We start from the raw sequence: 18,605 nt of genomic DNA on the forward strand, positions 1-18,605 counted from the left end.
ATTATTGTGTTTATACTAGAATATACCATTTCTCAAAAACAAACATCTATCTACTTAAAGAACCAACTGCAATGGCAGCCATATAAGTTTGCTGGTTTTTTGTGTGTGTTGCTTTCATTTATTTAAACGAACTACAAAAATAGCTTCCCACTTTTTGGATTATTATTATTATATCCTTTCGAAATTGAAAACCACCTCCATTTTTGCACCATATACCTAATTTTTAGCTTCGCGTAAAGTCCATAAGCTACCTTACCTTCAATATATACACGTATATAAATATTGTGGGTAAAGGAAAAAGAAGAAAAAACCAACAACAACTGGAAGAAGAAAAATGCTGCCAGAGAAAGAATATTATTCCAAACAGAGCAACTTGACTCACATTTCCTCATTATGTCGATGTCCTTCGGAGTAGTATACTACTACGAAACGTAGTAGATATAGGTAGGGTACCCTACTCGTATCCAATCACTCCTGGGCACTCGGGGTTTTTTATGTTTTTATGTATAGATACATTATACATGTCCTCCTTCAGTAGATATAATACAGAGGGCAATAACAAGGATACGAATCTGCTTTTGTTTTTGCTGTTGCCATTTATGTAGTAGCTGCGCTTAAAGAGAAAAGAAGAAAAAAAAAAAACACACCTCCAACCATCATCGCATCGTAAATGGGGAGGGTTTCCTTGCCAAAGTCGTACCTAGTCGTCGTTTATGTTTCGTTGCCAAATGAATCCCTCGATCCCAACTCGACTCGGAAAACAGTGCATGGATGCATTTTGTGTGTGAGCTGCTGCTGCACTGCTGAGAGTGTACAATCAACCAACACTACCATTTCAACACAGAAGCAGCACCACCACCATCAACTGGGTGGATCATCGTCATCGGTTTATAAAGAAGGACGCGGGCGGTAATGGTTGTGTTACGATGGCGATGGAGTAGTAGAGCTATTATTTGTTACCTGTTTCCCTACTGCGCTGCGTTTCCTTTGGACTTCTTTATTTGCTTTTGTTTCTTCTTCATGTAGAGTTTTACGGTTTTCATTTAAACTTTTTTTTTTTTGTTCTTGTTTTGCTTTTTTATACAAGTTTTTCTCAGTGCACATTGTGAGTTCCTTCAACTTGAAGTCGATATTTTTTGTGTTCTGTTTTTTTTTTCAATTTTTTTTTTGCACAAAGGTTGGTTGTAGTGCAGTGTGTATCTTTGTATCTATACTTACACACCATCAACAACATCTACCCTTCTGAATTTCACACATAGCCAAGGTATCTCTACCTTCTACCTAGTGTACGAATATAACCGTTGTGCAAAGAGTATTATCAGTTATAAAACCGCTTGCTTGCGCGGGGGCATAAGACTAGCTAACGTAAACAGCAAAAAAAAAAAAAGTGAAGAACGAAGAAAACCCAAGAGGAGTTAAAAAAAATTAAAAAAAAAAAAACCTGAACCATAACGAAAAAAACACCAGGCATGGCCAGGTCGTATAAAATTACCACCTGGCTCCTTTACCGCTTTAATACAAAAACAACAAAAATGCTCTGCGAGAATCCAAGAAGAAGAAGAAAAATAACAAAAAAAAAAATAAAATAAAATATTGTTAAATAGGAACAAGAAATTATAGAAAAAAAAACAACACACACAAACTGCAATTGAAGAGTATTTCAAAAGTTTCGGTGTGTTTGTTGATTTTTGTTTTTTTTTTTTTATAAATTTGTCACAATTTTTTTTTTATTTTTTTTTTTTGTTTATTTTACTTTTACTTGGTTCTTGGTTCTTATTTTTTATTTTTTTTTAAATTTTTTAAGTTAGTGCTTGCACTTTTTCAACTTGAATTTTCAAGCACTTGCGGAATTCGGTTGGAAAGGACTGAACGTGAACCGGGAAAACCCAGAAGTTGTAGGTATGATGTTGGTGGAATATAGGTAGAAGTAGAAGAGAAAAAGAATATGGAGGAAAGAGAGCCTTCCAAGTGCAAAAACTATTTAAAGGGGTCATGCACTCATTTCAAATATAAAATAAAAATACAAAAAAACAGCAGAATGGAAAAAAAAAACTTTGTCGTTGGGCTTTCATGGTTCGTTTTCTCTGTCGAATGCGAATTTAATTCATTATAGAAGTTTTTTTTTATTTGCTCATAGATATATACAAAGTTATACCTAGGTATTGGTATAGAAAAAAATTAAATTAAATTGAAGAGAAGAGAAATGTTGAAGCTTTGGAAAAAAAAAAAATCTGTATTGAAAATATTTTTGTACCTACTTTAATAAGCACCTGCCTTGTAGTAATTTCAATGTTCTGGATTTTTTTTGTATAGTTCTATTGAGAGCACTACAGGAAAATTAGGTTGAGTTTTCAACTATAAGTACGTAGTAGGAATATATACCTATCTCTATCTACTTGACTAGGTATCTATCTATTAAATTTATTATTTTATTTTTTTTTATTGCAATTATGTCAGTGAAATGGAAATTATGATGCTAGTAAATATTTTTGTAGGAGGATAGGAGAAATTAGGTTCCTTTAAATGGTCGGTCAAGTATCTTCTAATTGTGTACCTATCGTACCTATAAGATATGGTAGTTGGTGAAGGTAAAGTCCTTTCCATTTCAGCATTAAAGTCGATTTTAATAAATTTTATTAAAAAAAACAACTAATTTATACGGAAGAACTAGTTTTTATTGTTTAAAATCCAAAGTCAAGACCGAAAAAATTAATGCGAGACCGAGCTCAGTAGGCGACAAAAAAACTTCTAAGGTGAAGGCATGGGTCGATAATGTACTTAATAAACAAAACATAAATATATACCAAGCAACAAGGAACAATCGGTTTTGCGGTTTTTATAAGGAAAAAAGTTCTAGAACTTTTAGAGGAAAAAAGAGGAACTTACGGGAAACATTAATTTGATGTTTAATAGAACACTTTATAAACTTACTGTTAAAGAGCAGAAAAGTTCCCAAATACATATTAGTTCTTTTTCATCTTCCTAGATTGCCGTCCTTCAACTGAACATTTCAGTTTAACACACCTATCTTTTCTCATCGGAAACATTTTTGTCGAGGTCAGGTTCAAAAATAAAACAGTTTCAATTTATATCTAAAATGTTATTGCATTAAAACTTTACAGCTTGATAATATAAATATATATAGTGTATTCAACGAAACACGAAAGGCTTTGTCTGTACCTACGTGAAAATTAACATTTTCCTATGTTTACAAAATAAAAATAAAGATTTATTTTTTATTGATTTTTGAAAATATATAGTTATTAAGACATTTATTGATTTGCTGAAACAAATGTTGACTTTGCCTATCTAAACGTTATGTGATTTCGTTACTGTTTGAATATAATGTATAAAAAAGGTAAGCAAGAATATCAATTTTTAACGTGCGTCAGAAACAATAGCAGTGTTTTTTTTTTTTTTGCGATTGCTATCCATATCCGTAGTTCAACCTTCTTGACTGATACCAACTGCGCTGAAATTAATTCGGTCCAAAGGGGCCAGAAATCAAAGAACTTCTAAAACTGTTTCTTTCTCAATGATCATATAATGTTTTGGGCATAGTCTGTCATCTTAATCAATCACCAGTTTTAAGGAGTTATGTGACACTACATCGTCGGTTCAAAGGAAAAACTCACTAACTGCTAATGAAATTCCATGTAGTTAGTGAGTTTTTCCTTTGGAACTACGATATGTTCCTTTGATAAATTTTTAAGTAGTTCTATTGTTGCACCGATTTGGGGATTCTTGTTCTTTTTCAACCATCACTTTTGACTGAAATCACTTTTCTCACACTTTGAAATTATTTTTGAGATTTTTGACATTTAAGACCCGAAATGTTAAACTTTGGGCCAGTTAACTGGGGTTAAATGTCTATATTGCAAAAGTATGCGATTATTTTTAAACTCTGATCTTGTTTTTTGTATCAAAAACTACCTGTGAAATGAATAAAAGCGATATTGTCTAAATAATATTGAAAGTGTTTGATAACTTTTGAGCTCTTGTATTGTATTTATTGTATATTGTTAGAAATTAATATGTAGTATTTAAAACATTATGGACATCTCTCTTTTTTGACACACTATCGTTCTTAACAAAAGGTTATTGGGCATTAACTAGGTAGTTATTTTTTTTTAACGAAATTTTGAACTCTTGTTAAAAAATTCTAGAAAAATTACGAACCCTTGATTCATCATTCGATGAACTAGAATTTAATTTGAATAAATTGGAAGAACAAAATTGATAGGTATAATTTACAATCATCAACGAATATAAAATCAAATTAAAAATAAATAAATCAATAACTCATGTGTTAAGTACAACAAAAAAAAAAAAACCTGAGAATATTTCATTGAAGAATTTTTTTAACGATATGCAAACCAATTTTCCAACCATGATAATCAAGAGGCCAACATACTTCACAGAAGCACTACAGAACAGCAGATAGTAACCCAAAGAAGAACAAAGCAACAAAATGAAATTGAAAATGAAAAGCGAAAATTATACCTATCTACTACTATAATACGAGTACTCTCCTTGTTCGCATAGTTACTTGTATTTTCATTTTATCTTTTTAATTCAGTTAAAGTTCCGTGAGATTGTAATTGTTTTTGTTTTTTTTTTTTTAACTCTATCCACCACAGGGAGCATAACCAACTTAGCGCACAGGTGCATGCTGGTTTTTTGTTATGCTTGTAAACTCATTCGTTTAACTAAGTGAGTTTATTAACTTTATATGTAGTTACATCTCTGCTGGAAAGCAGTTAAGATTCTCACACCAAATGGGTTCGTTTTTATTGTATGTCCTCTATATATGTGTTTTCTTGTAACAATCAAGGATTCATTCCTTCTGGCGCATGTGTGAATAGGATACAGAGATATTTTACTATCCGCGAGGGAACCCATTGCAATCAGACTTTCAATCCATCAATGTCTTAAGAAAGGTTTTGAAAAAAAAAACACCAACCTACATCTTAAGACATACGTGGTACAAGTATATAACAAGGATAACTTGACTTGATGAATTTTTTTTATATTCACACTCGAATGGTTTTTGTAAGACGTGGTAGGTAAAACAGTTTGGATATTATTTCAATCTTATATTTTCCTTTGTAACATGATGTTCAAAAGTAATATACAACAACAAAAAATAACAGGAACCACATCATATACTCAAACAAAACAAAAAATTACAAATAAAAAAAAAAAAAAAAAAAACAGCCGGAGAATCAACACAAACTATACAGACTTAAAAAAAAAATTGCTAGCAGCTGCTTGCAATTGCACGTCAAATAAATTGCGCGAAATTCGCGTTTATTTGAGCACGAGCTTTAATTTAAACAAAAATAGGCCATCCAACGGATACAATAAAAAAACGACACAAAAAAAGAAGAAATAAACAAGATACATTCAACACAACACATGTGTTCTCTTATCACACAGAAAAAAAAAAATACGCGAGAAAGGACAAAAAATTGTAATATTATACCAAACATAGAACCAAAAACAGAAGGGATTTAAAGTTTTCTCTGTTTTTTATATTTTATTATTATTTTTGTATATGCATATGTTGGTTGCAATTTTGTATATTTTTGGAAATGATTGCCGGGAGAAATGGGATATTTCATTGTTTTTGAATTTTTTTTAAATTGTGATTACAAATAACTAAGTTATAGTATATTGGACACGATGTAAAAAAATAAATTGCACCAAAGAGAGGATATTCTATAGAGACAACACTAATTGCATGAAATGCTTGTTTCTCTGTTAAACGTATTTTTTTTTGTATGATTTTGATTTTGTTTGGGTTCGTTATAAATTAAAATTTAATTGTGCAACAGTGCATTGGACAAAGGCAGAATTTTTGCATTTAATTGATAAAAAAATAACAAAGAGTTAATTTTGGATTAAAAATTTCATTTTGATATGACCACTATTTCTTTTTTGTTTTGTAAGGATTTGAGGGGGAAAAATCAATAGAGATTGTTTTCTCATTCCACAGAATATATAAAACTGTAATAACTGCAGATCACAGTCATATTGTACAAAAAAAAAAAATATATATTTGTATCAAAATTGCTTTTATTTAAAATTGTACATAATATCGCTTAAAACTTTAGTGTAGGTACTAAATGTTACAGTACTAAAAATATAATTCTTTCAGAACTAGAAATTCCTCTTATCCAGAATTTAAGATTTACCATTTAGAAAAAAATGTATTTATTTAAAGAAAACTAAATAAACGGCAATCTAAGCATTTGGCTTTTAAAATGGTTTGTTCTTGTTGATTCTCATGAAATCGAGGGACCTAATTTTATTGCAAAAAATAGAAAGAAAAACGGTTTATTTCAGTTTAATAGACAGATCGTTCTCTAGGCAAGTACATAATGACTTAAATAAAAACTCACTCAAATTGAAAAGTCTTTTCCTTACAAATTTACTGTTATCTTCCATCACGGGAAGAGAAAATTTCCTGGATTTAAAGAAAAATAATTCATTAAAAGAAAATGACAAAGTTTACATACATTAAAAGCATAAATTGTTTGTTCTTGTTGATTCTCATGAAATCGAATGACCTTATTTTGAATTTTGGAAATATTCAATGATACAACAAATTTGCGAGTCTGTCGTAAGACCGCTTAAGAAACAAAGTTACAAGATTTAATAAAGGGAATAAGTTTATATTTAGGTATCTTTTCAATACTCTTCTTTCAATTTTTTACAAACTGAACTTCAACCATTAAAAATAATTATTTCCATATTAATTGAGCAAACATTATACAACACCCAATTATTTAGAATTTATTTTTGTATATACAAATTTAATGTAAGATTTATTTATAGCGATAATAACATGAAAATTTTTCTTTTAAATTTTCAGCCTCAACAAAAAGAAAAAAATATGCTATCGTCAACCTAAACTAAAAAACAACCAAAGTTCGACTACAAAAAGGAAAATGTTTTATACTTTTAATTACAAAATCAAATTTAAATTATTTTAACTGAAAAAAAAAACTTTCGATACAACAAAAAACCAACAACAAAAAAAAAAAAACCACAACTTCAAAACCAAATTATCTAATCATTATTATTATATTTAACTTATTTATTTATTTATAATTTAATTTAATTTAACAAAAAGCAAAACAAACAAACCAACAAAACTTATTTATAATATATATATCCTAATTTATTCTCTCTCATGTAAAAAATTATTAAATTTTAATTATAAATACAAACAAAAAATTTATATATATATATATAAAAATAAAACAAACAAAATTTATATATATATACCGTTATCATCACAAATCTTCAAATCCATCATCGTTTATAGAAATTTATAAAATTTTCATAAACAAAATAAAATAAAAAAAAAAAAAACAAAATAATGATAATCTCTAGAATTACGTTAATATAAAAATCTAAGCAAAACAAACAAACCAGTGGAAGACAAAACTAATCATAAGCAAAAACAAAATTTAAATAATTATAAGCAATCTTTATAATAATATATTATATACATACATAAATTATATAATTTTTTTTTTAAACTTTAACTAAAATATAAAAAAAAATAATTACTAATTTAACTTATTAAAACAAATAAACAAACAAAATATTAAAATAAAGCAAAACAAGCAAAACCAAAAGCAAACAAAAATCTACAAATCTATATTATATATACAAATATAAAATATAATATTTTTGTATTATACAAATTCTTGTTAAAACTAAAGTACAAACGCGTTCTTTTTCTACAAAAAAACAAAAATAAAAATATAACATAACAAAATATATTATATATATAAACAAAAATCAAATAATACAAATTTCGAACACAAACAAAATTTTATTCAAATCCAAGTCTGAAAATTTACCAAAAATTTAATTAAACGAAAATAAAAAAAAAACCCTTATCGTGTTACGTGAGACATTTAAAAAAGTGTTAAATTTATAAAAAAAAATATAGTTTTACTTTTGTTGTGACAATAAAAACGAAATTATTTATATATCTGCACCGCGTTTCGAACAAAAAAACAAAAAAATTATATAAAACCGATTTGTTTTTGTGAAGTTTAAACAAATTAACATCCAAATACATCATCATAATAAATTTATATAAAATATATATATAACTAAAAATAAAATATATACACGCGATTTTAGTCCGCAACAAAAAAAAAAAATAAAATATAAATATAAATAAAATTTCTAACTTAGAGTGCTAGACATAAAAACAAAAAATAGTAACAGCAAACTTTTTACAACATACAAAAATCCAAAATATAGTACAAAATATAAAATACAACAACAAATTTAACAAACAATTTTTTTCTCTCAACAAAAATCAATTAAAAAAAAAAAAAACTAACGCACTGTTAATTAATTAATTAAAATATAGAAATAATAGTTTCTCCAGTTAAATAAAAATTAATCACAAATTAAAATTTTAAACAAAACTACCAAAACAAATTTTTATTTAACAAAATATATTTAAACAAATAAAAAATACAAAGTACCGTGTTCAGCAACCAAAACAAAATACAACAAATATTTAAAAAACCAAACTACAAATCTCGTTATATCTCAATATAAGTTTCTATGAACACAGTTCAAATTAAAAAAAAAAAAACAAAACAAAAATCGAATTTCCATACTTAAAGCCGAAAACATCGTGTTTTCCCCTAACAAAGTGAGAGTTCAAAGAGTTCAAAATATTAAACAAAACAAAAAAATTATTACAAATTGTTAATTACACAAATTTTTGCTCGTTAGAAATTGTTATTAAGATTACAAATTAAAAAAAAATTAAAAAAAACAGAAGACAGCTACCTCAAATTCGTACAAAAAAAAATCAAAGCCAGAAAATCTGTTTGCTCATTTCTAAAACTAAATACAAAACTCAATCAGTAGACAAAGTGTTCAAAAAACTTTCCGAAACCAAAATATAAACAAACAAAAAGTTCAAAATTTTAATTTAAAATTTAATTTTTTTTTTTGACGATAAATAAAAAAAAAGAAAACAAAACGGCCGAAATAATTTTCGAACTTGAATGATACAGATAGCCATGGTAGCGCGAGTTAATAAAGTTAAATGGCGTCTTTAATTGCACAAAACTCGAGTGGGAGTGTTGAATCGGGCGGGGCGGGTAATCCGAATAGTTTGCACCATAATCCTCACAATACTCACTTGAACAATCTAAGTCATTACACAAATAATGCGCACGCCTTTCATCCTCAACAACTTCAACAACAACAACAACCCCAACATCATCAACAACAACAACAACCGAATAGTATATTAGTTGATCAAAACAGTTGGGATTACTATGCCAGGCAACAACAGCATCAGGAGCATCAAAACTCCCAACAACAACAACAACAACACCAACAGCAACAACAACAAAACCAACAACAACAACAAAATCAACAACAATCACAACAACAACAACAACAACAGCAACAACAAGAAGATGAATCAAATTCAGATTCCATAACATCAGCGAATAACGCCAACAGCAATTACACACGTCCTTGGGAAATGGAAACCAAGGACAACAAAGGCTTTGAGCCATTCTCAAAGCTGCCATCATTCCAAAGTCAATTCCATGGCTATAACGAAACGAATGGTCTAATGCCAGATGGATCGGTCTTATCACCGCCCCAACAACCAGTGCCAGTAATAATATCTCCGAGTAGTGGTTCGCCGCGACAGGGTGGTCCACAACTCACTCAATTGACGTCCATAAATAGTCTCCAGCCGCCTCCATTACCGCCACCCGCAACAACGGGTCTAAGTGCCCTAGCGACACCCAACTTCCACACACTATCGGCGACAGCTGTTAATAGTCCGGGTAGGCCATATCCACTGGTGCCGGCACCAATTCAGGCCCGTGACATTACAACCATGAATCAGCCGTATTTGGATGACAGACATTTACAGTTATATCAGCCAATTACCACATTTCCAACACAAAATTTGGTAACTCTGATAAAGAAGGAAAGTTATGATCTCAATAGTGGCTTAGTTGGTAGTGGTGGATTAGTTGGCAATGGAATGCACACACCAACTTATGACACTTCTGCAATGATGATAGATGGCGTTGGTAATAATGTTGGCTATCATCATTCAAATACAACACAACATCAAACAGTTACAGCGTCAACAGCATCACCAACTACGACTAAAATCAAAAAAGAATTAGCTTTTGATAGTTCGATGATGATTGATGGTGGTATTGGTAATAATGGCGGTTATCATCATCCAAATACAACACAACATCAAGCAGTGACGGCGTCAACAACGACACCGATAAAAATTAAAAAAGAATTGAATTCGCCAATTGTGAGAGTTGATGCTCGGAAAAAGGAACGACGGAAAAATCGAGCGAGTTCGCTGGAATCGAGTGCCGAATCAGAGAGCAGTGCAATGGACGTGGATCCGAGTAATCCGGGTCAAGTGGATGCTGTATCGAGTACGGCGAATTTTAAAAGTCCTCTCAATACAACTGGCATGAGTGATTGCAGTGAAATTAATGGATCAAAGGAGGTAAGTGTTCAAAGTTTTGTGTTGTGAAATAAACTTCCTCCCCTTCAAAAAAAAAAAAAAAAAAAAACGATTAAAAATTTTAAAAATAATAAGCTTCGCAATTTCATTATTTCATAATCTAAGCAAGCGGTTGAGTTAACAGTTCTTTTGACAAGCACTAACTAACACAGACATGAGACTGTTTTAACATATTTTGTAGGGGAAACCGACGAAGTTACGAATACCAGAGTTACGGGCGACAGAGTTACGAGCGTCAAAGTTACGCGAAACCGAAGTTACGAAAAACTAGAGTTACGAATTCTAAAGTTATGTTAAGCTATGACATGTGATTTTTGGGTTGGCAACAATTGCGAGGAACGATATGGAATTATGGAAATACAAACAAGAGATTAACATTTTTCTCATTGGTCAGAACTAAAATAGTAAATCGAAAATGGGTGTTATTTAATCTTGTAAAATTTTGATTAGATAGGTATAAATATACATATGGTTTTGTTTTTGTGAGAAGATCGCAAAAACGTTGAAATAGAAAAAAAAAACATAAGTATACTTATGTAAGTTTGGGGGACATAATTGAAATTAACTTCTTATTTGTCCAACTAATATTGCAACTACGTATCGATATTCTCTTATTTACATTTCCATAATTCCATATCGTTCCTCGCAATTGTTGCCAACCCAAAAATCACATGTCATAACTTAACATAACTTTAGAATTCGTAACTCTAGTTTTTCGTAACTTCGGTTTCGCGTAACTTTGACGGCCGTAACTCTGTCGCGCGTAACTCTGTTATTCGTAACTCCGTTACCATTTCCTATGTTCAGTCGCCAGACAGGCGAATATTTTAACATTTTCGCTTAGGTAATTTATTTTCTCTGCTAAATTCAGTCTAGAGGTAAAAGTCTGGGGCAAGCTTCTTATAGGTTCATAAACTGTAGTTGATGTGGATTAAAAAACTTTCTTCCTCCGCATTGCGTATGGTTAAAGGCACTTTTTAAAGAATTATTTTACCAAGCTAATTAATGTACCTATAAATTTTTACAATAATTTCTATCTTCGTGACCTTTTTCTTATAATATTTTGTAGATTCAATAAAGACCTAAAGGCCTCTTAGGATACAATATTATAAATATTATTTTTACTGCTTACCAACTGCTAAGCTTCTATTGCTTAAGAAGAGCCAAAATGACATTGAAAAAGTATAGAATCCTTGGGCTTTCCGAGCGGTCCACCAATTACTAGGTTTAGTAAAAGAAGCGTTGGCATATGCGTCTTCTTGACGACATCAATAGAATTAAAAAAAAAAAAATGTTGATCGAAAAAGGAGTCAAGTCCCCATAACTTAATTTGGGAACATATTTCAAACCTTTTTTGTGATTTGTTTTACCTTCAGTTTTGGGGACTTATTTCACAATGAAGTATTGCCCAATATTTTTTTGGTGTGGAGAGTGAAGATTGTTCTGCGAGTTATTTTCCATATTTTCTTATATGCAATTGCATTAAAATTCAATTAAAAATGTAATCCTCCCACAATCTAGTTCCTTTTTTGTAATATTTATCCTTTGATTTATTTTTGTGTTTTTATAATTTTTTTTTTAGACCAAAAAGAAGCGAAAACGCTGTGGTGAATGCATCGGTTGTCAACGTAAAGACAATTGTGGTGAATGTGCTCCATGTCGAAATGATAAAAGTCATCAGATATGCAAGCAACGTCGCTGTGAAAAGCTCACAGAGAAAAAGGTAAGTTATGTGTTTGCATACTTATTATAATAAAAAAAAAAAAACATCCATAAAAAAATAAATACTCTGCAGAAAAATAAAAAAAATTTCCCACCAAAAAGGACTAAAAAAAACTCAACAAAAAAAAAATTATAATCAAACAGAATTGGGAAAAAGTTCATCAACCTTTATGCACAGTCATTTCATTGCATCTATATCGTTTGGTTGAAATCTTCTTTTTCTGAACATTTAAATCCTTAACCAGCAAAAACAACAAAAAAAAAGGACGGAAAGATAAATAACACCGTTCCATCAAGGAGTAGGTTTTTTTTTTCTACTTCTTCTTTGAGAAGGAACAGTTGAAGAAGCATTTATACCTTCCAACAGATGTCATTTAATTATTTTTTTTTTTTATTTTTGCTTTTCTTATTCACTCACGCTTTGTCTGTTTTTTTTTTTCTGTCTGTCTGTCTGTTGTGTTATTTTTCCAATGTCCTGTGTCTGAAATCAAATCGTCTTAACAACAACATGAATGTTGTTGAAAACTATATTTTACAACAACTATTAAATTAAATGGGCACACAAGCACATATACATTCGGGCATTTAAATCCGTCGTCGTCCATCGTCATCGTTTGCGTTGAGTCGCGTTCCTATGTTATAAGACATCCTGAACCTGAGCATGCATTAAATGTGTGTGGAGAAATAAATACAAAAGAGAAAATAAAGGACCGACTTTTTGGCAGGAAAGAAGAATCATATTTATTTTTTTTTTATTTTTCTTTAACTTCGTTACTCCATGCATATGCGAGTAAAAGCCGGATCAGGATAATTCATTACGGTTTTTCTTCTTCGTGTTTTTTTTTTTTTTGATAATTTTCTTCTTTCATCGTATTTTTTTTAAGATTCTTTTTTTTTCTCATGGAAATATTCACTGAATCGTATCATGGATTTAGCAGCTCCTCTTGTGTGCTTGGAATTTGAAAAGGATATCAAACATAAAAAAAGAGATCTGTGTGTGTCTTTTTGAAAAGAAATATAAAATTGATCCTTGGGAACTAATTAGTATCAGTAACATTTTTTTTAAATTTTTTTTTATGCTAGGGACAGGAACCGAATGACATGGTTGATTATATGAATCATGCAACATGTGGTGTTGAGGCAGGTTCTAACATCTTTTGTTTGACTTCTATAGAGGACCGCCTTTAGAAGGAACCTAGGTAGTTCGAAGTAAAATGATTTAGGTATCTTAATGAGAATATCCTATTAGTTTTTTTTTTAATTTTAACCAATAAAAAATTCATATTGAAATATAAAATAAATGAATTAAAATGAATAGGCGTCTTGGAATATTTTTTTTAGTATTTCAATGCTCTAAGCAATGCTGCAATAAAAACTTTATATTTTCAAAAAAATCCCAACACTATTTTTTACTGCCATCGTTTATTTAAAAAATTGTTGCTACCAATCACAGAAAGAATTTTTATGGTCTTACCAAGTTTAATATTGGTAAAAGAGCAATGTCAGTATGGGGGAAAACTTTGGTTATCAGTTTAACATTTGTTTTTAAATTTTCCGTCAAAACAAAATAATTCAGAGCACCTTTCTGTGGGATCGCGTATAAACAAAAGGTACAAAACACAACCTAGAACACTACCTTGTGGTACCTCAGAAACTATTTTTCTAAAGTCTGAACAGTCGTTTCCGTCTAAGACGGCAATTATGTCCTCTATTATAATATTCCTAAGAATTGTATAGAGTTCTTCAGGTAGTACTTGGCTAAATTGAATTTGAGGGCTTCGTGCCATACTTTGTATAAGCTTCTTTTCTACATGAGTTTTCTCAATGACGACGGTGATTCTATGTACTTGATTAATCGTCGAGTAATTGCTTCTAAAACTGAATTAGTGTTCAGGTAAAAGAACTTTTTCTACATTATTCTATTTAGTCCAATTTTTTATTAAAACTCTTTGATAGCTATTTTCTTTACTACATTTATCGGAATAAAAATTGAAGTTGCTAATATCTTTTATCAAAAATCTTGATTGAAGCATTTATTCAGTCATTTGATCTTGATAAAAGACTTTTTTTGCAGTTCCTGTGTCCTGTCACAAAGATCAATGATCCCTAAATCTAAAAATACTTTGTATCCTTCCGATATTCTAAATGTTGCGGTCAAGGAACTCAACAAAATTTCAAACAAAAAAATTCATCAGATAATAACTAACATATACATGTCCGTCCAATGTCCATCTAGTTAAACAGCCTTCAACAACAAAAGAGATAACCGCCAAAAAAAAACTCGTCGTTAGCCCGCCTTTTCCTACGCATTTGGTTTCTTTTAACTTTAACTAACACACATTTTTTTTTTTTTTTTTTTGATGATGCGATGATGCGCTTTGTGGGCACGTTTTTATTCGTTCCTCTAGCAATCGCTACCAACCAACAATTTTTTTTCTTCTTCTTCTTATTGTTGAAGGTAGATTGTCTGCAACGAAACGATGATGACGATCAAAATCAGCATTCTTCCTATGCAATAACACAAAGGACCTCCATATTAATTTCTATACAGAATATACTAATAAAAAAAAGAACATGAACATTTTTTAACATACAAACAAAAACATATCAGAGAAATATAAATAAATTCGTCAATGTGTGTCGTATAAAAATGTGCACATAATCAAGTTGTATAGTATATTTCTATATGAATTTGAGTTGTAATTTCATTCGAAAGAAAATTCTACCTACATTCACACACTCAGTTATATCGAATTTATATGTATTTGTGAATGTACTACGTACATGTATCTATGCTGACGAATTTATTTTATTTTGTTTTCCTTTTTATATTATTTTGCTTTTTTTGTTATAAAACTCGTGTTGAGCTACTATACTGCTTCTGCTTCCACATTGAGTGTGCTGCTGAATTCCTCTTTGCAGTTCATTTTCAACTTGAAAATTGAACATCTGCTCCCTGGTTTCCTCGAGAATTAAAAAAAAAAAAAAAAACAGAACGAAACAAAAAAAAAATGAATCAAACTAAACTGACTGATAAGTGAGAGTATAGTTTAAGAACTTTTATTCAGTTTATGGTTGTGGTAGGTAGATTATTTCGTAATATGCATGAAAATTGAACAAGTTATTCAATGATTTAAAATATACAACTAGAAGCTCAATCAAAATATATACACCTTTTGATGGTTTTCATGTTGTTTTGTATAGATAAACTTATAAGGTGTCTATCTTCGATAAGTTTTTGTGAATAGAAAAATAAAATGAAAAAATGTAACTAAAGTTTCGATCCATATGTAATTAATCTTTTCATTCATTCAAGTTGAATCATTTTCTGAAAGAACTTCTTTTGAGTTTGTTTTTTTTATGACGTATGTATGGGTGTCTACTGCCTTAAGAAAAAAAAATCGTGAGAATTTTATGTAAATGAATTGGAAGATAGTTATCTAACCTTAATAATGAAAAATTAGATCCTTATATATGATAGTTTTGATAATATAGGTACTTCTGTAGATAAATTTGACACCATTTACAGTTGCTATTCGTCCATTTTTGAATGCTTTCAACATAATTTTTAGAAAAGTAAGATTTAAAAAAGAAAATTAAGATTTTTATGCATTAGGGTCTAAACTGGGCCAAATGGTTTTCAGTTAAGCGTTTATTTTTTTTTTTTTTTATTTAGGTAGGTACTACATACCTATTTTAATTAGAAATACAAAATGACCTAGAAAAAGTTTAATTTCTAAAAAAAAATAAGCATTGGCTTGAAACAAGGCCAGTATTTTCCAATTGACAGTAATGCTTTCAAGTGTTTGCTCAATAGATTATGTTTTAGTAAGTTTGTAAACAATACATCAAAATGTTTTTTTTAAGTCATCTAAGTTTAAAAAAAGAACTATTTTAGTAAATGAAAGAATAAAATTGATATTTTGGATACTATTTTATCACATTTAAACGAGCAATATAGCACTGTACCACTCAGCAGAAGCTTACGCCCTAAAAGCATTGCCATCATTTTTTTTTTTTTTTTTTATGAACAGGTACCAACCTTTTACAACAAATTTAACAAATCATTTAAAACAAATTCAAGCAAATTTCCCTAATAATTACACTGTTCAAAAAATGTGTTGCCAAAATATCTGTACTTTTCTGAAGTTTTTAAGTGCTCTGAAATAGAACTTGAAATCAGATAATTTCTAACGGCCAAAAGTATTTAAATTAATTCATTATGAAACTTCGACAAAAAAACCTAGTTCTGCCACAGTTTTAATGATATAATATCCCGTTTTTAGATAGGTACACTTAGGCCCAATTTATTGACTCTCCATTAAACTTAAATCGCCATTAAAAAAGGGAATTTTAAAACTAAAAACCAATTTCGTTTAATTCAGTCTCTTTTAAGGATTTTTTTGAAGTTTGGCATCATTAACTAATTGAGCATTAAATTTAAAAGTAGTTTTAGTTAAAACACCAAATTCGACCTTTTAAGAGGGATTTTTAGAGCTAATGGAGGTTTTAAACAGAATTTGTATTTATTCACTCTCCATTAGTGTCAAATGTCATTTCATTTATTTTTTTTATTTTAATTATTATTTTATTTGAAAAATGTCAAATGAGGTAAAGAATTATTAAAAAGTCCAGACTAGAATTTTTTGTAGGTATGTACACACATGCATTTGTACCATAAAAAAGAACAAAATTCAAAGAAATTAATGCATTTCTTGTCTACTTCGCACAGATAATACTAGATCTACTAGATTATATTCTCCCCTTCAAAACTAATCATTTTTGAGGTGCTGCATAATACATACATAACATACATAACATTGCAATTGAAGCCATGAGAAGAAGAGATATAAAGCTTACTTCTAAACCAATGACACGAGATGAATGCCGATAACACTTAAATTTAAGTTGTTATTTGACACCGATGGAAAAAATTAAAAATTTCACTTAACTCCTTCTTCTTCTCATGGTTTCAATTGTAGGTTGTAGCATTCTTTGGTTACCACTGGTATATCGTTAATCTCTTGCATTTTCTGGCGTTTTCAGCTGCAAAATACTTACGGGTCATAGTTTTTTGGTTTTTCTTCCAATTCAAATCTACATATTTCATTTGACAAAATTGTAGCTTTTGACAAATTATTTTTCAAACAAAATAAAAAATCAATAGGATATTTTTAACAGAGTTTTAAATTTAAAGTTTCCATTAAAAGTAAGGACTTTAACTAAAGAAGAGTGAATTAAATGAATTTTTAATGATGTATACTTAAAGGCGACAATAGTTTAACGAGGCCGTTAACTAAAGCGATAAATTTCAAAATTTAATGGAGGCTCAATAAATTGGCCCTTAATTTTATTAGAAATGTTCGGTAATGTTGTTTTTATTTCTTATATCTAAACAACATGAAGTTTTTGAGCAAATTTGATGTTGAAATGCAACCTTTTGAATCCTTACTTCCCATTTTTTTAACTTTTCAGCCATAACTTATTAGTCAACGCGGTTTTTCTTCATACTAAAGTTCTAGATACATTTCATTGCTTAAAGAGTTTTAGGTATTTGTATTGACATAAAATTATTGATTTTTGTTTCCTAACTATCTTAGTGAGACCAAAAATAATTGTCACTTACTAATCAAGAAGTTAAAGCAAACATTTTAATACCTAAATGTGAGGTGTTACTTTTGTCGTCTGTTTTATATTTTCATTTATTAAATAAATTTGTATCCATTTCGTTAGCATAAATGTCGATGATCAAATTATACCTAGGCACCCAAACCCAATGTCAATACAAAACAGTTAATTTATTGAAGAACCATTTATTTGCATTTTCTCTTCCAACCCTCACTAAAACCTACCTATATCCTGTTTTATTTGTCTTAATTGTTTTTCATGCCTCTTACAATATGATGTCATTATTTAATTGGATTCAAAAATTGACAACATCAATTATAACATCAAAATATTTTTACCCCAAAATTCGAATACACATATTTATTTATTTTTATTTTACCATCGATTGACTTTGGCATCGTCGCTGTCGCATCGGTGTCGTCGCCATTTAGTCTTCTTTACAACTTCCCCCTATAAATAAATTTATTATTCGCAAGTACCTACTTCTTCACTTTTAAGTTAAAACGGTTTTTTTCTTCATCTTCATCTTCTTGATATCTTCTTATTCCATGCAATGTCGTTGTTTCATAGTTGTTGTTGTTGTTATTGTCGGTATTTGCTATGCAAGAATGCGCACACCTGTCTTATACTATACAGAATTATAATGTAGATACATGCATTGTAGTAGCATGCACAAAAAAGATGTAGA

The 18,605-nt window shown here is 29.7% G+C and overlaps 1 protein-coding gene across 2 annotated transcripts in view; it reads left to right on the forward strand.

Annotated features, from left to right (window-relative positions):
- Positions 1–8,429: 8,429 nt before the first annotated feature.
- The window catches only part of LOC129911080 (methylcytosine dioxygenase TET), a 183,837-nt gene continuing 173,661 nt past the window's right edge, over positions 8,430–18,605 (forward strand). For both annotated transcript variants that reach the window (XM_055988741.1, XM_055988742.1), the window contains exons 1-2: positions 8,430–10,549; positions 12,150–12,290. In XM_055988741.1, coding sequence (XP_055844716.1) covers positions 9,095–10,549; positions 12,150–12,290 — 1,596 coding nt within the window. In that variant the 5' untranslated portion in view covers positions 8,430–9,094. The remainder of the gene's footprint in view (positions 10,550–12,149; positions 12,291–18,605) is intronic.

This window comes from Episyrphus balteatus, chromosome 2 (genome assembly GCF_945859705.1).
Source record: "Episyrphus balteatus chromosome 2, idEpiBalt1.1, whole genome shotgun sequence".
NCBI classification, from domain to species: Eukaryota; Metazoa; Arthropoda; class Insecta; order Diptera; family Syrphidae; genus Episyrphus; species Episyrphus balteatus.